The sequence below is a fragment of the Marmota monax genome, unplaced genomic scaffold, assembly GCF_021218885.2.
Source record: "Marmota monax isolate L192 unplaced genomic scaffold, Marmota_monax_Labrador192_F-V1.1 WCK01_AAM20220418_F8-fsc00080, whole genome shotgun sequence".
In the NCBI taxonomy this organism is placed as follows: Eukaryota; Metazoa; Chordata; class Mammalia; order Rodentia; family Sciuridae; genus Marmota; species Marmota monax.
Window position 1 is genome coordinate 4,664,737 of NW_026694750.1, and position 21,326 is coordinate 4,686,062.

At 43.1% G+C, this 21,326-nt stretch overlaps 1 protein-coding gene across 1 annotated transcript in view; it reads left to right on the forward strand.

Annotated features, from left to right (window-relative positions):
* Nucleotides 1–21,326, forward strand: part of Dnajc11 (DnaJ heat shock protein family (Hsp40) member C11) — a 58,828-nt gene that overhangs the window by 1,554 nt on the left and 35,948 nt on the right. The window contains exons 2-3 of the mRNA XM_046424513.2: nucleotides 13,970–14,099; nucleotides 16,222–16,295. Coding sequence (XP_046280469.1) covers nucleotides 13,970–14,099; nucleotides 16,222–16,295 — 204 coding nt within the window. The remainder of the gene's footprint in view (nucleotides 1–13,969; nucleotides 14,100–16,221; nucleotides 16,296–21,326) is intronic.

Genomic DNA, 21,326 nt, shown 5'->3' on the forward strand with positions numbered 1-21,326 from the left:
AGTCTCTTTCCTGTGGAATGAGCTGTCTGGCAAGCAATTTTTCCTGTTCTTGGGAACAAAGCACTCACAGCCTTTCTTAACCACTCATTCATAGTCTTCAGCAATTGACCAACCACTTACCTGTTTTCCAGGCTTACTGAACTAAAGCAGCTGTAGGGGATCGTAAAGACATTTGCCAAAGGTATAACTTGAAACTGCTAGAATTTTAGGGGTTGCCTTTGTTACTGGATTGATGAACGGGGAACCAAGGAAATACTTATTTGAACTTGTCCTTGTGAGTGGAGGCGTTTCCCATATTTATAATTAGGTATAGGTGAAGCTTTTATGAAACGTACTTCTGTTGCCCTTGTTGACAGGCACAGTGTTAAATGTCATCATCAGGCTTGGTGTGCTGTTCTTTTTTTATATATATATTTTTTAAATAATTTTTTGTAGTTGTAGATGGACAGCATACCTTTATTTTAATTGTTTATTTTTATGTGGTGCTGAGACTTGAACCCAGGGCCTCACGCATGCTAGGCAAGTGCTCTACCACTGAGCCACAACCCCAGCCTCCCGGCTCTTTTTTAAAAAGATACACATTTTTTATATTTAGAGACAGGGTCTTGCTAAGTTGCTGACTGGCTTTGAACTTGTGGTCCTCCTGCCTCAGTCTACCAAGTCTCTGAGATTACAGATGTGTGCCACCATGTGTGGCTCTCATACCTTCTTTAGCAATATCCTTATTGCCTTTGTAAGAATTTCATTTTTTGGGGGCTGGGGATGTGGCTCAAGCGGTAGCGCGCTCGCCTGGCATGCGTGCGGCCCGGGTTCGATCCTCAGCACCACATACAACCAAAGATGTTGTGTCCGCCGAAAACTAAAATAAATAAATAAACATTAAAAAAAAAATTCTTTAAAAAAAAAAAAAGAATTTCATTTTTACAGTGTGTTATGTTTATACCCTGTTTTAAGATCTGGTCCCTGATTCAGGAGGCTGAGGCTAGAGAATCACACATTTGAAGCCAACCTGGGCAATTTAGGGAGACCCTGTCTCAACATAAAAATTTAAAAAGGCTGGGTGTGTAGGTCAGTGATAGAGCCCATCTGGGTTCAATCCCTAGTCCCAGAAAAAAAAAAAAAAAAGTGTGTGTGTGTGTGTGTATCTCCCTGCATAGTTGACTTGGGTGAGTCAGAGACTTTGCTGTAAGTTGAGGCTAAACAGGGAGCAGGGTACAAGCTCAGGAATAATTAAAAACAAACAACCAAACAGAACAGTGTCTGGGATAAAGGTAAACCCAAAGATAAAGCTCTGAGTTGTTGACTCTGAAGGGGCTATGCAGGGAGGGGAGGCAACAAGGAGCATGGGGACTCCAGGGTGACTAGGAGACAAGAGTTCAGAGAGGCAGCCTGTAGTCTTGCCTGTGGACAGAGAAACAGCCAGTTCCAACATCATCACAGAGTGATTAACAAGAGATTATACTTAAAAATGTGCTTCTTTAATGAACCATGAACCACTTACTACCTTCCTGCTCTGGGCATTTCAAGCAATTGCTTCTTGAAATTTCTCTGCTCTAGTTTTGCATTAGCTACCAAAACACATTTATAGAGACAGGGCCTCGCCTTTTTTCCCCCCACTTTCTTTTTTAAAAGGAATTCAGTAGAAAGCTTTTTGTATGTATTACAAATTTAATAACAAAACAGTAGAAAAGACCACCAAGCAGCATGTTTTATGTGGCTATGGAATTTGGGTGTTCAATTTTATTAAACTTTCATTTAAATTCTACTTGTTTTATTTATACACTGCCTTGTATAAGAAAGGATGTTAAGACGTGAACAGATGATAAAATGATAACATGCCTTTTTAAAGGGGACACATACTTCTAAACAGATGGCTGTGGGAATAGTGTTGTTTTATGCCTCTGGGTGGCACTGAGGTTGATCCCACTCCCCGGAGAAGCCCCCAGCTTTCAGAGGCCTCCCCTGGGAGGATAGCCTGGTAGAAACGTTCCCGACAGGCTGCTGGGCTGTGGGAGCCTCTTGTGCATGTGGCAAGTGTGCAGTGAGCCTTCTGTAGCTGATGAGAGCCAGGAAACCCTTGCTCAGTAAAGTGCCAGTTCAGTAGAGATGGAGTGTCAGACCTGCGTGAGTGGCAGGATGTGTGCAGGTGGACATGCCAGGGAGAAAGGTGCCTAGTGGTAGAAAAATGTTTCCTAAGTACTTGAAATGACCTCTAAGGTAGTATCAGAATTTCAGTCTCTTGTTTTCAGAGGTCCATGCTGGACAGGATTCCCCTTTGCCCTGAGAATCTTAAAGATTATTTTTCTGCCTTTTTATTTTTGTCACTACTGATTGCCTAATTTTTATTTATTTTTTTGGAATTTATATTACCATCTTGGGGTTATTTGTGAGTTTTTCTTTTAATCTAGATTAAGTAGAAATCAAGGTTAAATAGAAGTTACTTTATTTGAACAATAAAAAAAAATAGTTTATTTGTAAAAAAAAAAAAAAGAAGAAGAAGAAGAAGTTACTTTAGTGTCAAAGGTTCTTCCTGGTTGTAGAAACTTGGAATTGTCTGCCCAATCCCCTGTTTAGCTTTTCTGACTCATTTTGTGACTCATGATTTGATTGTTTCTCTTCTAAGCTCTTACCTTTCCAGCAAAGAGTCCCAAAACAACTGTAGGAGGCAGACTTCCAAAATCTTGTGAAATGCAATCTGTCCACCTGCAGCCTGGCCTCAGCATAGGGAAGGATGTCTGAAATGACAACTCGGCACCTTATATATTGAGCATTTCTGACATTTATTGAAATGGCCAGATGGTGGTCGAGTGCAAAGAGGCCTTGTGACAGCCATGGCCTTAAAGAGCCCAGCCTTCGGAGTCAGGGCTCAGTTTGACCTCCTAGTAGCCTCATCAGGGCAGTTACTTAACCTCTCTGAACCTGTTTCTTTCCATAAAATCCAGACACTTTCACTGTCCACAGGGCTGTGGGCACATTACTCTGCAAGTGCCAGTTTATTCTTATTAGTCTCATGAGTGTGGGAGTTAGTAAGGAGTGCTCTTATGGACTGTGTAAATAATTTGGCTGAGTCCCTCGTCTTCTCTGTGTAGTGTGTATGTCTGTCCCCTCTCTGCAGACTTCTTTTCACTTTCGTGAATGAAATTTGTTTACAGGCAGGCCACACGTATTAGTGTCTGGCCAGCTTCCAGGTCAAGGATCCACACCCAGATAAACTTTCTCCTCCGTGTTGAACAAGTCGTTTCTTTTTGCTCCTCAGTATTTTTATCTGTGAAAATGAGGGTTCTGATCCCAGCACAAGATTAATGAGTGTTAAGGTATCAATGAGAGGGGACAGCAGTGAAGGCATTTGCTCTGCTGTAGCTACCAGCACTTCTGTGACACCTCTGACAACTCAGCTCTTCTGCTGCCGGGGTGCTGTCTTCCCGCCTTGCCAGTTGCTCATTCTCTGTCCTCATCAGGTACTACTTTCCTGGGGTTAAGTCCTCACCTCCTTGGCTCTTATTAAAATCTGCTTTATCCCTGAATCTCTGCCTTCTGAATATTTCTCCCCAAGCCCAACTTCCTTCCACTTTCTCTTTAACCCATACCTTCAGCCAAAAATTCAGAACACTCTTATTTCTTCTTCACCGACATTCGGAAATTGTAGCTTTCCATCATCCCTTGGCTTTTCGAGTCCTCTCGGGGGTTTCTCCTGCTCTTTTCTCCAGGTCTCTCCAGCTTTGGTTTTAGTGAAGCTATACCAAGTCAACATTAGCAAACAGTCCAGAGCACGTAGTTTCTTCTTTTTTTCCCTCATTGCTGAGGATTGACCCAGCCTGGGCTTGTCATTTCTATACCCAGAAACCATGTGTGGCTTCTTCTTGTTCGTTGGGTAAGGGTCAAACTCTTTGGCTCCATTTTTGAAGCCCTTGCAAGTCATACATTCTGTGCATTTTCCGTCTGCTTGGTGGGGAAGCTGTGCTCTGTGTGGTCCTGTACCAGGACCATGTGTGCTTCAGCCTTGTATCCACTCCCTGCACTGGGCACACAGTAGGTAGTCAATGTGCTATGGAACAAGGTTTCCACCAACCACAGGACTTCTAGTGACGTTGCACCAGAACATGGTTACCTTAACGACACATTGCTCAGATCATGCCCCTGCTGCTAAGCAGCGAGTGACTATACTTAACAGGTGTTTGCAGAGTGAGCGAGCAGTCAGGGATGTCAAGGTCAGCTTTCTGCCTGCTCATTCTCCAGTCTTGCCAGTGCACCTGCATTCTGTCTTTCTGTCCCTAACATTGGCTGTTCCCTAGGGTATTTTTTCCCCATGAAATGCCTCAGCAGGTACTAGAAGCCAGAACACATCTTTGTATTCCTGTGTGGTCTCTCTTTGTGTTACGACAGCCCAGAACTCATCTCTGCACCATGAATGTTGTTAGCATTTCTTTTTTTAGGTTGCTTAATGAAGTCTGCGGGGTCAAAGGTACATCTAGTTTGCAATCTCCTGGAGCCAGGGACTGCCCTCTGTTTCTCTCTTACCTAGGGTTGTGCCTGGAGCCTGGCCGACCCCTCAGTAAGCCCCCTGGCTAAAGCTGTACGCCTTTGCCAGCATCCTGCCTACCTTGTCCAGGTGCACTTTACTTGGTGGAATCCCTGTGTTCTTGAGCAGCACATTGCAGTTTTCGCAATCAAGTAATTCTAGAGGAGCTGATTATTTTAAGGAATTTTTAAATTTTTAGTTTAGTTCATCTAATTTTTCACTTAAGAAAATAAAGTCAGGTACAAGAGGTAAAGAGCAAATCCAAACAGGGGCCATGATGCTTAGGCCCCAGGGTAAGTTGTGCCTCAGACTCGGCACCCATACCTGCTAGAAGATGAAACAGTGGCTTTTCCCTTGCTGGGCTGGTTCATCTGGCAGATATTGATTGTCTTCCTCTTATGCTTTTTATTTCAGTGGGAAAGGTTGCCTGTTTATCATCTCTCCTACTAGCACCAGTAATAATGTTTGTAAAAGAAAATAAGTTTCAAATGGGTCAGACATATTTTTGTACAGTGTTTCTTTTGTCCACTAACAGCTGAATTTCTGCAGAAAATACAAGTGAACCCCCGAGAAGTGCCCCTTTAGGGCTCAGTCAGGCAAGTCTGCTTGGTGCCTGGGCTTGTAGGCTGATCCCAGATACATTACTGGGGTCTATTCCTGGTTGAGGACGAATCCCTCAAACAGGACCTTATTTCTAGACCCTGCAAAGATTTGCATGTGTCCAAGAAGATGGGAGATGGTTGTGCTGAGCAGGGAGAGTGGTGTCAAAATGTGGCAGGGCAGTGTGCAGAAGGGATTGGTTGCGTCTCATCAGGCCAAGTAGCTGAAACCTTTATGAAGTGAGGTAGAAAGTGTTTTACCAAGTCCAGCTACAGGGTTGTTTTTTTAGTGCCTGATGAGCGTGTGGCCTCATCTCAGTATAATCACTATTTACTTATTGACAGCAGATAACATGTGGCACTCTTGTTCTCCATGGAACACCCTTACTCAGCGCAAAGCATCTTGCTAGCTTGGTGTTAATTAGCTCTGAAATCTGCTTTTTTCCTTTAAAGTATATGAGCACCAAGTATCATTTCCTTAAAAAGTGCAGACTTTTATTAACTGATGCAGTTTGTTTCAGTCAGATTATTGTGGAACATATGGACAGTCATGAATCTTCAATTGTGGTAATTAGGCAAACTTCCCCCAATCTAGTAGAATATAGTACACAATATTCTATTTAATTGCTAAAACTCGGAGATACAGCCTGGAAGTTTGAGTTTGAAAGGATTGGCAAGAAGACACTAGGGCTTTCCTATTGCTAAAGTGAATGGAGTGTGGCTGTTATTAAGCCATTAAGTCGGGGCTCTTCAGTCTTCAGAGTGTGAGTCGGGTGGTGTAATTAGGGCAGCAGTGAGCGCGTGGGCCCTTCACCTTTGGCTCATGGTCGGGCTGCACTCCTGATCTCCTGTGGTTGAGTGACTCCCCATGGCTAGTTCCAGCTGGCGACATGAGTGGAGGAGTATGTGTCACTTCCCAGCTGAAGTGCCTGAATGCCAGATGGAGCCAGAGGGTCAACTCATCCCTCTGCCTTGGAGATGGGTGGCAGGCCCAAGGGTGACTGCTCTGTCCATCCTGGGTGAGGACCTTGCCAGGCAGAGTACCAGCTGACCTGAAGAGGGCACGGAAAGTGAGGGAGAAGCAAACCTAGGGGAGTCCTGGATTGTGCCTTAGGACAGGATCTCCTAGCCCAGCAGTTCACAGGCTTTTTGGTGTGAAGACCCCTTTACATTCTTAAATTTTTGAGAATCCCACAGAGCTTCTGTGTGTGGCTTTTGGCTTTTGATACTAAATCTGAGTCTATGGCCACACCACCCTGAACATGCTGATCTCATCTGATGTTCAAATTGAAATTAAAACTGGGTGATTGATGAAGTATTATCATATAACAAGACACAAATACACTTCTTATATTCCAGTATAGGCACAAGAAAAACTCAAGGACTTTAAATCACTGTATTGGACAGCAGTGAGATTACAGGTGCCCAGATGTCATTGCAGGTATAACCAAAGATGGTAGGTGCACAGTCTAGGAACTGAGAACCAGTTGATCCCACCTTAGAAATTTCTAGAAAACATAAGGCTCAAGTATGCATTCCATCAACCATCAGAACAATGATATCAGCACACATCATGTAACCTCAAGACAGTTCCACTGCCCCCTACTGAGAGAATGAATGGGAAAGTCAGCAGTTTAGATTTGTGATGAAAATCATTTTGACTTTATGGACCCACAGAGTGCCATGTGATAGCTTTGTTAAATGAAGATGTACCAATGTTTGACCCCCAAACTGGATCCTTTTAGCCAGGTGCAGTGGCACGTGCCTGTAATCCCAGTGGCTCAGGAGGCTGAAATAGGAGGTAAGTCTGTAGATTGCTTTGGGTAGTATTGACATTCTAAAATATTAAGTCTTTCAATTCATGATCATAGGATATGCTTTTAGGGCTGGGGTTGTAGTTCAGTAGTATAGCACTTGTCTAGCACATGGTGAGACACTGGGTTTGATCCTCGGCACAACATAAAATTTTTTTTAAAAAATGAATATGCTTCTACTTTATGTATGTCTTAATTTCCTTTTTAGATTGTTCATTATTAATATATAAAGTGCAAGTGGCTTTTGTGGGTTGACTTTGTATCCTGCTATTTTGCTAAATTCATTTTTTAGTTCTAACATGTATAAGGTTATATCATCTGAGAACAGAGATACTTTTCTGATTTGGATGCCTTTATTTCTTTTTCTTGTCTGATTGCTCTGACTAGAACTTCCAGTACTATGTTGAATAGAAGTCACTAAAAGCAACTTCAGTGCCTATTCCCGATCTTTCTACTTTGAGTTTTTCATGTATGACTTTTGTTATGTTGGGGTAATTTCCTTTAATTCCTAGTTTATTCAATGTCTTTATCATGAAATGGTGCTGAATTTTGTCAGATGCTTTTTCTTTATCAGTTGAGATGATCAGTTGATGGATGGGTTATCAGTTGATAAGGTTGGGTTTTAAAATTCTCATTCTGTCAATATGGTGTGTTATTTTTATATATTGAACTATCCTTGCATTCCAAGAATAATCCCACTTGGTCATGGTGTATAAAATCCTTTTATTATGCTGCTCAATTTTGTTTGCTAGTATTTTCTTGAGGATTTTTGTTTCATTGTTCATAAGGGATATTGATCTGTGGTTCTTTTTCTCATAGCATCTGTCTGGCTTTTGTATCAGGTTAATACTGGCCTGATAAAATGAATTTGGAAGTTTTGGCTCCAGTTTTTTTTTTTTTTTTTTTTTTTGGAAAAATTTTAGAAGAATTGATAATATTTGTTTTTTAAATGTTTGGTAAAATCATCATTGAAGCCATGAGGTCAAAGGATTTTCTTTGTTAGGAGGTTTTTGATTAGTATTTCAATCTTTGTACTATTCAGGTTTTCTGTTTCTTTGTGATTTAGTATTGGGACATATTTTTTTCTTTTTTTAGTTCATAGTCTTAATTCATATTCTATTACTATAGCAATATATCTGAGGCTAGGTGCCTCATTTTAAAAAGAGGTTTCTTTGAGGCTGGGGTTGTGGCTCAGTAGTAGAGTGCTTGCTTAGAATGTGTGGGTCACTGGGTTCAATTCTCAGCACCACGTATAAATAAATAAAATAAAGGTCCATTGACAACTAAAAAAATATTGAAGAAAAAAAAGAGGTTTATTTAACTTATAGTTTGGGAGGCTCAAGGGCACAGATACTAGTTCTGCTTGGCTCTGGTAGAAGGCTAATGGCAGGTGGCATCACAGTGGGGGCAGCCTGTGCAGAGGAAGATATCATCAAAGCTCTAGCATGCTGAGGTCCCTTGAGAGCTGTTAATCCCTCTGGAGGGGATGCCCCCAATGACCAAATGACCTCTTAAAGGTCCCACTACCTCTTACAGAAGGAATGCAGAATCCAGAATCAAGAAATTCAACCCTCACACTGGAGTCAAGCTGTCAGTGCTTGAGCCTTTGGACCGTGCTTAAGTCGTATCTGAGCTGTAGCATCTTTGAACTGTGAAGTCGAGTTGTTGGTGTGACATCTTGCTGCTGCCACTGCTGCAACTTTGTGGTGCTGGGGATTGGTCCCAGGGCCTTGTGCATGATGGGCACGTGCTCCTCCACTGTGCTGCATCCCAGCCGTGTGCTTTTAATGTGTTTACGGCTGTAAATTACCCCCTTAATGCTATTTTCACTTCATCACATAAGTTTTGGTTTGGAATGTTGTGTTTTGTTTTCATTTGTCATAAGTATTTTCTCATTTCTTTGATTTCTTCTTTGATCTTTGGGTTATTTAAGAGTAGATGGTTGAATTTCCTGACTCTGGATTCTGCATTCCTTCTGTAACCGATTTCTAACTTCATGCTGTGTGTGCTGATTACACTTTGTGTGATGTCAGTCTTTTAAAATTTACTGACACTTAATTTGTGGCCTACCATATAGTCTGTCCAGTGAAAATATAATCAGATGACAAGATGATAAAACTTTTAGACTTGAAAAATGATACACCTTTTAATTTTACTATAGAAACTTAGAAGTGAGTGTGAAATTTTAGATATCGTTCTTAATGATAGCTCATTACGTTTTGAAATGGTATCACTATTTTTATGGTAGTAAAAGAGGTTATCATTTATGAACTGTCGAACCAGTGACCTTAGCTCTTCAGTTGTGATGAAAGGCCCAATCCAACCTTTTATTGAATGTGATATTTATTAAAAATGAAACCTCTCATTTCCATTACTTAATCAATAGTACATTAAGCCATTTATTAATATGATTAAAGGATGTCTTGCAGACTAGGTCTCTTCCCTTGTCATCTAGTTTAATTTTAATAACTAGGAGATTGCATTCAAACTGAATCAGTCAAACTCATCTCATCCTGTACTTGTGATGGAAAGAATGACTAAAATTTGCAGGAAGAGGGTCTAACCCTAGCATACATGAGGTTCTGGGATCAACTGCCAGCACTGCCAAAAAGAAGTGCAGCAAGGAAATAATTTGTAATGGCTTAAGAGCAAGACCTTTTTTACATCATTACATGAGTAAACCTACCAGGAGAAGGTCTATTTATTTGCTCATTATTTGCTATTATTTATATTTGCTTAAGCAGTTTAATATAGGTGGCTTGTTGGTAAGAGTGCAAGAAATGCATTATGTAACTCATGTTGGCAGGGAAAGAGTCTAAAGGAGAAATGCAGAGTTGGAAACATGGAGGCCTAGCCCTTCCAGAGAGCCCCGCCTGCCTGCCTGCCTGCCTGCCTGCCTGCCTGCCTGCCTTCCGGCCTTCTGCAAGCACTCTACCACCCAGCTAATATCCCCAGCCCCAAAGCCTTGAGTTTCTCGTTTGTTCTTTCTTTTCTCTCTCCCTCTCCCCACCCCCCTCACTCAGTGCAGTACTGAGGGCCATGTAAGTACTAGGCAATCACTCTTCCAAGCAGTTACATGTCCAGTTACATGCTCTGATCCTTCTATTTCTAGTGAAACAGTACATACACAAGAGTACCCATCTCCTAACATGGCTTGGCGAGTTTTCACAGCCAGGACTACTTCATGAATGAAGGTTCCTGTTGCTACAGGGTTAGGAGTAGGATGGTCCTCTCTCACTGATTCTTGCAATCACACCAGAAGATTTCAAACAAGCCTCTCAGAGTATCAGGCATGAGTTTATTAGAAGGAATGGGAAAGGGATAAGGGGACATTCTCAAGGGACGAGCAGGTCCTCTCAAAGAGAAGGACAACACTCCCCTCCTGTCCTTCAGTCTTATTGGGGAGTCCCAAGGAACCTTCCAGAGAGTCCCACCCAGCTTAACTCTTGATTTTGGACTAAAAGCAGGATGACATCAAACATCCATGTCCCCACTGCATGTGGTAAAGATCCAAGGCAACTTGGTCACTTTTGGACTGTGTGGACCAGTTCTAATTAGAACCTGTTCTTGCAGGTTAAGAGTTAATGGCTAAGGGGAATTGTCCTTACCTCCCTTAGTTCTGGAATCTGGTCTGTGTGAGGGTCACAAAAGTCCCCTCTTATCTGCATTTCAGGCCCCTGGTTCCCCTGAAGATAACAGGTTGTTGAGGAATGTAACCTGTCCTGATGGCTTGAGACAAGAAGGGCTTCAGGCAAGCTGCTGTTTTAGAGAAAGCATGTGGGCATCAGCACAGGGGAGCCAGTATGTAGAATTATTTTCTTAACCCCACGTTCCCACCACTCACCATCACCTGTGTACAGGGCAGCCCCTTTCTCTGAATTGTCACAGCTTCGGTATTGCCAAAGGGTTGTGGGAATTGAATTGTGATGATGTTGGTGGCTAAAGTGGTTACCTTCCTGCTGTGTGCAAAGGTTTGCTGAGTTCTTTTACTTGCATTAGCGCCTTCATACCTCGTAGTAACCCTATGAAGGATGCTCTTGTCCACAGTCTTCAGATGAGGAAACAGAATGGGTGTTTTATTTTGTGGCACTGGGGTACTTTACCACTAAGCTACATCCTCCAGCGTTTTTGTTTTCTTTTGAGACCGAGTCTCACTAAATTGGAGAGACTTGGGCTCGAACTTGAGGCCCTCCTGCCTCAGCCTTCCGAGTAGCTGGGACTACACCATGCCTGGCTTTGGAAACAGGTTTTATTTTATTTTATTTTTTAAAATATCTTTTAGGGGGCTGGGGATGTGGCTCAAGCAGTAGCGCGCTCTCCTGGCATGCGTGCGGCCCGGGTTCGATCCTCAGCACCACATACAAACAAAGATGTTGTGTCTGCTGAAAACTAAAAAATAAATATTAAAATTCTCTCTCTCTCTCTCTCTCTCTCTCTCTCTCTCTCTCTCTCTCTCTCTCCCCCTCTCTCTAAAATATATATATATAATCTTTTAGATGTCAGTGGACCTTTATTTTATTTATTTATATGTGATGCTGAGAATTGAACCCAGTGCCTCACACATGCCAGGCAAGCGCTCTACCACTGAGCTACTACCAGAGCCTCTGGAAACAGGTTTTAAAAGAGCTACAGTTGTTAAGTTTTGCTGTGTGCAAAGCACTTTTTGGTCACCAGCTCATTTCATCTTCACACCTTCCCTGAAGGTATCTTATCCCCTCTCAGAGGTGGGAGATAAAGGTCAGAAAACTGACTTACAAGAGTCACAGAGCTTGGAAATGAGGGACCCAGTATCCAAACACAGGCCGTTTGACTCCAAAGCCTGCATTCTCCACCACCAAATGGAAGGTCTGTGTAGAGCATGGCGTAAATCACGCAGATAACCAGCTGGGGAGGGCAGGGAAGGTGGTCAACTAAGAGCTGTTTAATAACGTCATTCCCAAGGCTACCGCAAGGACAAGATGGGAAAAGAAATTAGTGGTAGGTGGGGGCAAAAAGTCTACCAAATTCTTGCAGGCAGAGGGACACTCTGTTTCAAGATCCATGACCCTTCTCTGATGGAGCAGTTTTTCCTGATTTAAAGCAACAGCATCGAAGCTGCGTCTCAGTCCAGCAGGCAGCCAGGCTGTGCAGGCCTGGCCTAGAGGACAGCTTGTGGCTTGGGTCTGGCTGCTGCTTCTGTGAAAACCAGAATCCAAGCTGGTTGGAGCAGGACATCCCCAGCCACCTGCTGGGACACAGGAGCCCAGGCTGGAGGGCAGGTGAGGAGACGCCCCCAAGCCTCTCTCCAGCTGTGTCCTCTGCACACCTTCCCTGTCCTATTTACCGTCTCCCTGTTGGAGATCTTTGGAATTCTTTGTTTAGAACCTCTGCTCAGTGTCTGAACAATAGTCCTATAGAAAAGTTGTAATTTTTCTTGCCAATAATTATAAGTAAAGCAGAAGAGTTTTGCCTTTAAGAGTGAAAAAAATTTAATAGTCCTGGAATTCAAATATATCCAAATGCTGTGGAAATTATAGAGAAATACAGTGTAGCATTTTCCATTGTGACCTTGGTCCATGGAACTCATTAGTTCCCCGTGACCTCTCTCCTTGAGGATCCACCTGGCAGAACCAGATCCTGGAGCATCCCAGTCCCTGGCAAACTCACTGGGGACCTGGGCTCATTCTTCTACCCAGATGGCCCCTGTCTTGCTGTCTCTGACTCAGAAACGTACTTCAGTTGTGTGGAGGGGCTGCCTCCCACAGTAAAGCGCTGTTCGCTCAACACCGCCCGCAAAGTACTGCCCTGCCCTTCTCCTCTACAGACCAAACAGCGTGGAGGCCAGTGCCCACGTGGAAAAGAACTCCCAGCAGTGGAGGGCCAGCCCTGTGTGCTGAACAGGCTTCTAGGGCCAAGGGACTCAGGGTGAGGGCCTGTTGGTGGCTATAAGGAGGCCCAGGAAGGAATCATGTTGTGGTGGCCCCCTGCCTCTGCACCATGTGGCTCTGGGTGTCATCTGCACTGTCAGGCAGAGTGGGCTTCCCCTCAGGACACCAGAGAAAGGGACAGATGTGTCTGTTGGAAGAACCCCCCTGGTTGGGTCTTACACAGAGTAGTAGGGCCTTTTAAAATTGGAGGGCAAATTAGTGTGTGTCGTTGGTTTTTATTCCATTACTTATCTTTGGTTTTCAAGAACTAATATTTATTAAGACTTTGTCAGACTGGTTCAGTGGGTATCATTTCTGTCTAATGAATAGCACAAGGCTTTTTCTTTTTTTCTTTCTTTTTCTTTTTTTTTTTTTTTTTACTAGGGACTAAAACCAGGGGTGCTTAAGCACTGAGCCACATCTCTACCCCTTTTTATATTTTGAGACAGGGTGTCATTAAGTTGCTCAGAGTCTTGCTAAGTTGCTGAGGCTGGCTTTGAATTTGTGATCCTCCTGCCTCAGCCTTCCACAAGTCACTGGTGGTGCAGATGTGCACCACCGCGACCGCGGGTCACATGGCTTTCTCCTTTGTGAACCTAGATAAGTGGGCTTATGTGGCGTTTAGTCTCAGCTCAAAACACCATGTGCCAGAGTGAGGACAGGGGCTTTCCTTCCCTCTGGTAGTAGGTTCCCCAGCAAGACACAGTAGCTATTGATGTACATAATTGATCACTTTGTTTTGTTTTGTTTTAATTTTTTTAAAAGCTACAGATAACCTCCTTGAATATTTATTTTAAGAGAGAGATAGAGAGAATTTTTTTATATTTATTTTTCAGTTTTTGGCGGACACAACATCTTTATTTTATTATATGTGGTGCTGAGGATCGCACCCAGCGCCCCGTGCATGCCAGACAAGCGCGCTACCGCTTGAGCCACATCCCCAGCCCCTGTTCACTTTGTTAACTGTTAAAAGAAGGAGGCTTACTGAGGCAGTAAAGCATACTTCACTGTATCCTGTATGTGGAGAGCAAACAGGTTGGAAGGTGACTGACAGGCTCCCGTTCGAGGCTGGTGCTGATCATCACGTTAAGTACCATCAACTGTTCTCTAATGGAATCTCTCTTTCTTCAGGCTTCTTCTGAAGAGCTGAAAGCTGCCTACCGGAGGCTGTGTATGCTTTACCACCCAGACAAGCACAGAGACCCAGAGCTCAAGTCACAGGCGGAGCGACTCTTTAACCTTGTTCACCAGGCTTATGAAGGTCAGTGCAGGGCTCGGCGTCCCGAAGCTCGCTGGTAGCAGTTACTCGATTTTTAAGAGACTTGATTTATAGAGGATAGAAAATGAGAGTCCTTGGAGGTGTGTAAAAGAAGTGCTTAGTTGAGTGCTTCTTACTGATGGAGTCCTTTGTGAGAGCTGCATCTTGCTTTGGAAATCGATATGTGTCCAGTGAGTAGAGAATGAGAGCCCAGGTGCAGCAGCGACTGTGGTGTGCATTGGTGTGCATGCTTGCTGGCCGCCTCCAGGGGGAACTTTGGAGGGAAGCACCATCATTACTGGGAAGCTTTCTTTGTTCTCTTTTTTTATCTGAAAGCAGTTTTATTGCTTCTGCAGCATTCCCTTAAAGAAGGTTCTGAAAAAAAGAAAGAAAATGTTGTTAAGAAGGCAAATAGGAAAGAGAGTCGGGTGGTTCAGGCTTTCATCCCTAAATCTTAGGTGTCAGGAAGAAGAATTGTGAGGTGTGCTTAGGAAATATTTAGTTCACTGGTGGGTTCAGAGTTTCTCTTTGGGTGATGAAAACTTCTGGATGCAGTGACAGAGCCTAACACCTCACTTGTGCCCACTTCTGCCAAAGATCATACTTGGAATGGGTAAATCGTATACTGTCTACATTTTATCACATTCTTTACAGTAAAAGCCAAAATACATCAAATTGGGCTGGGGATATAGCTAAGTTGGTAGAGTGCTTGCCTCGTATGTACAAGGCCCCAGCAACACACACACACACACACACACAAATTAAATCACTTGATGTATGAGGATATATGCCAAATAAAGTAAGTTATTCATTCCAGAACCACTTGGTGTTTGCTTCTTACTCAAAGAGACCAAAAATTGGGGGCTGAAGTTGTGGCTCGCCCAGCTCATGTGAGGCCCTGGTTTCAATCCTTAGCGCCGCATAAAAATAAATAAATAAAACAAAGGTTTTAAAAAAGAGAGACACCAAAAATTAGATGATATGTTTCTTTACACAATAATAAAGACTTCTTGTTGCAGACATAATAGCATATGTTATTTTACCTTTTACCAGGAAGTTAGATTTTAATGACCAGTAAAAAAAAAAAAAAAAATCAGGCCTGGTAATAACAAATGTGAGCACTTGGTCTCTTGTCATTACCAAATTTCATGCTGTTCAAACCACTTATGTGGCTGTTTCCCAAAGTCTTTTTATTGCATTCTGTTGTCTAGAAGGTGGCATTGATTTTACTGTTGTCCAGGTTAACAGAAAAACCCGCCCATGCTTGTGAAGATGCCACAGCAGCAGACCTGGTCCCCAAATTTTGCCTAAAAGGAAATGAAAATAAAATAGTGAATAGATGTTTTCTTATTAAATCCTAGAGATTAACTCAAGAATTCTTGCTCCCATGTTTTCCAGTGGTCAGCATTTCTTTCTTCCCCTTAAGGTTTGAATATGGATGGACTCATTTACATTGTTTTTTAACTAGGCCTAAAAATACATGAGAATTCTCAGGGGAGAAAAGATGCAAAGGTCCTGAGCAGCTTGGCAGAGTGGTGGGCAGACTGTGACTGCTCTTGGCCATTGAGGGCCCCTGATCCTTGCCAAGAAATCTTTCTGACGTGCTTTACCTGGTGTGACCAACAACAGTAAGAGGGATTGGTACCTTTTAAAATAATTCCAGATGAAAAAGAGAGGGGCACTCAAAAAGTGTAGACTGTCTCAAGAGATATTAACACTCTTTAGAGTAAATTATAAGTCAGATTTTTCTTTAGAAAATGCAATCAACTGTCAGACCAGCATATTCTATATACTGTGACAGAAACTGGCCAGATTATTTCAGGAACAGCCCTTTATCAGGAAGCCCTTTATCCTGGCTTCCTGCAGGTGCACCTTGTGCCCTTTGTCCCTACAGTGAGGAGAAGCCTAGACCGGGCAGGTGGACTGCTCTCATTTGTAGCCATCTTTAAACCACAGCCTGGGTTGGCAAGGAAGCACATAGGAGAAAAGAGGCCCAGAGAGTGACACGGGTCTCTGGGAAGAGTGGCCAGGTGGGGGCACCAAGGACATTGTCGCCAGTGTTTTCAGAAAGGATTGAAAAGAGAATTTTGTACTTGGTAAACATGTTTCATTTTTCTTGTTGCAGTGCTTAGTGACCCCCAAACGAGGGCCATCTATGATATATATGGAAAGAGAGGACTGGAAATGGAAGGATGGGAGGTAAGAGAAACTGTACATCTGGCATCCCAGAAAAGTCATGAAACAACTACAAAACAGCACCCCACAACCTGTGATAAGGCCTTTGAGAATATTGGAGGTGCCACAGGTCCCTTCCTCACCTTGTGTTTTAGTGTCCAAGGTGGAATTCTAGACCTCATTTTGCCACTCTGTAACTCTCTGAACTTTGGCAAGTCTGCAGTCTGGGGTGTCTGTAGTTTCCTAACCTGTCAAGTGAAAAGGAAGAGATGCATGGCACCCCAGGTGTTCAGCCTGGGATGGGGCTGGGGAGCCCTGGAAGCCCTGGAGCCCTGGTGGCTTGGTGAGGGGTGCAAGTCTGCCTGCACATATTCCCTTCCCCCTCCACTGTCTGTCCATGCCTTTCTCCACCTTCATGATGAGTAACTGCGCTTAGGAAGTGTTCCTGCTGGGAGAGTTAGGCATGTGAAGAGCGTGGAACAGAAAAATCGAGAGTATTGTCTGTGATCACCTCTTCGGGTGTGATGGATGATGTCATGATGTCGTCAACTGTGATACATGAGACCAAAGGTGCAGCGACTGTCTGTGAAACAGGTCGCCTGGCAGCTGTGGTACAGGAGGAGATCCCTGAGATGCAGGCGCTTCCGATTCTGTTTCTTTTTTATTATTATTATTATTTATTTTTTAGTTTTAGATGGACACAATACCTTTATTTGTTTTTATTTTTATGTGGTGCCGGGAATCGAACCTAGTGCCTCACATATGCTAGGCAAGTGTTCTACCACTGAGCCACAACCCCAGCAGCCCTCCTGTTTCTTGCTGTGTACTTCCATATTGCTGTCAACAGAGGAGCATGAGGGGCTCAGGAAGAAAAGTGGACATGGAAACTAATAGTAAAACTAAATTGCAGGGCTGGGGATGTGGCTCACAAAATAAAGATGTTGTGTCTACCTAAAACTAAAAAATGAATATTAAAAAAACAAACTAAATTGCAGCAGGAATGTATAGGTGTTATGACTTAATTCCATTAAAGAAATTTGGTTCTGATGCCCAAGAAATTTGGGCAAGCTGTTAGTTAATAACATCAGATTCACCTTCTCTGAGGTTTTGTGCCCCCTTTTCCCATCATCATATAATGTTTCCCTTGAAGTTCTTTCAGTATTTGACCTCAGGCATGTGTGCCTATCTCTTCAGATTCTAGCAGGATACCTCTTAAGCCTGAGGGTATAGGCAAGGAACACTCCCGTTTCCATTTCCCCAGTACTGGGGATTGAACCCAGGGGCATTCTAACTCCAAGCGGTGTCCTCAGCCCTTTTTATTTGATTTTGAGACAGGGTTTCACTAAGTTGCTGGGGCTGGCCTTGTGGGAGGCTGCCACATCATGTGACCGGCATTTTCCTTTCCTGATTGGTGAGGCTCTATGGGTCACTTCCTGTGATATGGCCACATCAAAGTGGCCGTAGATGGTAGCCCTGATCTTGAGAGTCATAAAAATGTCGCCAAATGTGTCTGTGCGTGGATGTGCCTTCCTGCATACCCAGGGATCGAGTTACCTTACCTGAACTTGTAACCCTGCCCCTCTTGATCTGTTTTGAATGGAAATTTCTAAGAATCAGAGTCCCCCCAATAAAAGACCACTCCCGAATGTGTTAGCTCTCTTGCCTGCCTTTCATGACATTCCTCGCTCTCCCATTTGGGGAGTTTGAGGCTGAGGGCAGAGGAGCCGTCCCGGGGCTTGAATTAAAGGTAAATTTAATTAATGGTAAATTTAATGTGTGTCTGTGTTTTATTTGATACCTTAGGGAATTCACTCAAACAACCTCTAGTTTAGCTGCCCACACTGGTCGGGGGCAGTAATTGTTGCCCAGAACATTGGGGCTGCTCCAGGAGAATTTCCAGGTTGATTGAGAAAGTGTGCTATAGAAATTTATTGGACCGTGGAATTTTTTGAAGGGTCACGGAGAAAGCAGACAGTTTTAGAGCCAACAATGTTAAAGGTTTATCACGTGAAGTGACCAACAAGCCTCACCAATCAGGAAAGGAAAATGCTGGTCACACAATATGGCGGCCTCCCACATGGCCTCAAACTTGTGGTCTTGTGATCTTCCTGCCTCAGCCTCCTGAGTCTCTGGTATTACAAGGGTATGCCACCATGCCCAACCCACCTGTGACCATGTTTTTATTGCCCTGTACAGTGAATTGTAGTTGCTAACATTTAAAACTTGAGAGGTATTTGACACCCCAGGCACACCCCTGTAATCCCAGCTACTCGGGAGGCTGAGGCAGAAGGATTGCAAGTTCAAGGGTCAGCTTGAGCAACCTAGTAGACCCTGTCTCAAAATAAAAAGGGCTGGAGATGTAGCTCAGAGGTAGAGAACTTCTCTAACGTGATTAGGGCCCTGGATTCCATCCCCAGCGATTGATCGATAGATAGATAGATAGATACCCTTTGGGAGTTTTTGCATGGAAATTCAATCTTCTGTCTTCTTGAAGCACCAAAAGATTAGTCATACTGGATCTAAATTGCCCTGAAAGGCAGCAGTCAACTTGAAGTGAGGAGCTGAGCCCTTTAGACTGGGCTGTGCTGTGCACCCCCAACAGGCCCCACCACTCCCTGTCAGTCATTATATCAGGCCGTTCGCTCCTTTGCTTCTCCTGCCTAGCTTCAAAAAGCAGTGGGTTTGTGTTCTCTGGTTTGATGGAAAAATGGTGCCTTGTGCTGCAGTAGTGCATCATGACTCCGTGTAAAGTCTGGTACCTTAGCATTTTTTTATTCCAAAAGAGGACATAGAATCCTGTTGTATTTATTAAATTTCTCAACTTTAAAGTTTCCTTAATGTTTTAAGACATAAGTTGATTGAAAGTTTGAAAGGCAGAAGTGAGAGCTGTAGGCCCTCATTACATATTCCCACTTCAGAGTCTAGGATTTTAGTTCCCAGGAGAACCATTCCAAGTCTCCTGAGGCATTGGAGTCTTCTGCATGATTTCCTAGTGTCATCTCCCCAATTAGAAATGAGGCAAAACCATACACAGCAACAAGGCCATCACAGGTGGTGAGTGGATGATTCGTACTAGTATTCTTTTTTTTCATTATATATATATATATTTTAGTTGTAGTTGGACGCAATACCTTTATTTTATATGTGGTGCTGAGGATCAAACCCTGGGCCTTGCACATGCCAGGTGAGCGCTCTACCACTGAGCCACAACCCCAGCCCCTGTACTTGTATTCTTTAGTAAACTACTTCAAGTAAAAAAAGTTCTCATTGGTCAGAATTGGCTTTTTTCATAGTGATACTAAGCTTTCACTGCAAGACAAAAATGCTTTCAAGGCAGGATACATGAAGATGCCACCCAAGATATTTGCAGTGACCTTGGACTCCAGCACAGTCCTCAAGGACTTGCTCCAGCTGGGTGAACTGTTCCCAACCTGGATTCTCCCTCTGTAGTGGTAGCTGTCACCTCTTCAGGGTGCCATACCCACTTCCTGCTCTGTGTATTCTAGGCTATCAGACTTCACCAGTCACTGAGGGTACCCACTTTGTACCTGTTTAATATGGAACCTGTGGGTAGTAAAGGGTGAAGGGCGCTGCTGGTGTCCTCAGATCTCAGCACCCCTGGGGAGGGGCTGGCAGTCTGCTCCCAGCAGTCCTACCACTTCCATTTTATGATGGATGCTGGAAGAGAAATTGGAGCTTCTTTGGCTTCCATGAAATATCCATTAGATAAGTTTTCACTTTTTTCCTTAACCTTCAGGACTTTCTCCTTCTCTGGCAGGATTCCAAAGCAATGAGATGTAATCATTTCCAGCTTGAAAAGTCACCCATGTTAGTGCTTGGAGTTGGTTAACAGTGTTGGTACAAATGTCCACATTGAAAACAAAATTTGTCTTTTCATTAAAATAGCAAAAATCTAGGACTGGGGTTGTGGCTCACTGGTAGAGCGTGTGTGAGGCACTGGGTTCAATTCTCAGCTTTGCATATAAATAAATGAATAAAATAAAGGTTCACTAACATCTAAAAATAAATTTAAATAAATAAAATAGCAAAAATCAATTTATTTATTCACGGTACTGGAGATTGAGCCCAAGTTCTTGTGCACGCTAGACAAGCTCTCTACCAGCTGAGCTCTGTTCTTAGCCCAATGAAAATCTAACTTTGAACTGTGCTTTGATGATGTTGACTGATAGCAGGGGCAAGTGGAATGGAAAACACATAACTCAGTTCACCTACAAATGTCATTTTCAAAACTTACGTTTAGGGCTGGGGATATAGCTCAGTTGGTAGAGTGCTTGCCTCACATGCACAAGGCTCTAGGTTCAATCCTCAGCACCAAAAAAAAAAAAAAAAAAACAACAACAACAACAAAATTTATAGTTAGAGTTGGATCCTTTGGCCTGGGTCATCTGCATTTTGCAATCACGGTATTATCTCTGTTTCACTTTTCCCATCTTGGATTGGAACCCAGAACAAAGAAAGGATGTTAGTGAAAAAAATAGTAAAATCTGAGAAATCTGGGTTTAGTTAATAGAAATGTAATAATGAACTGGGCATGGTGGCTCATGCCTATAATCCCAGTGGCTCAGGAAGATGAGGCAAAAGGATCACAAGTTTAAAGCCAGCCTCAGCAAAAGCGAGGCGCTAAGCAATTCAGTGAGACCCTGTCTCCAAATAAAATACAAAATAGGGCTGGGGATGTGGCTCAGTGGTCGAGTGCCTCTGAGTCCAATTCCTGGTACCCAAAATAAAAGAAAAAGAAATGTACTAATGTTGGCTTCAGATTTGACACATGTTCATGATTACATAAGATGTTAACATTAAGGGAAGCTGGATAAAGAGTATACTAGAACTTTCTGAACTATCTGCAACTATTTTGAAGTTCTAAATTTCTAAAAGTATTCCAAAATAAGAAATTGGCTAATATCATAGAATTTTCAAACCAGATGGCACCTTGGGAATTTTATTTTTTTGTTTTTTGTTTTGGTACCAGGGATTGAACTCAGGGGCACTTAACTACTGAGCCACACCCCCAGCCCTTTTTTGTGTTTTATTTAG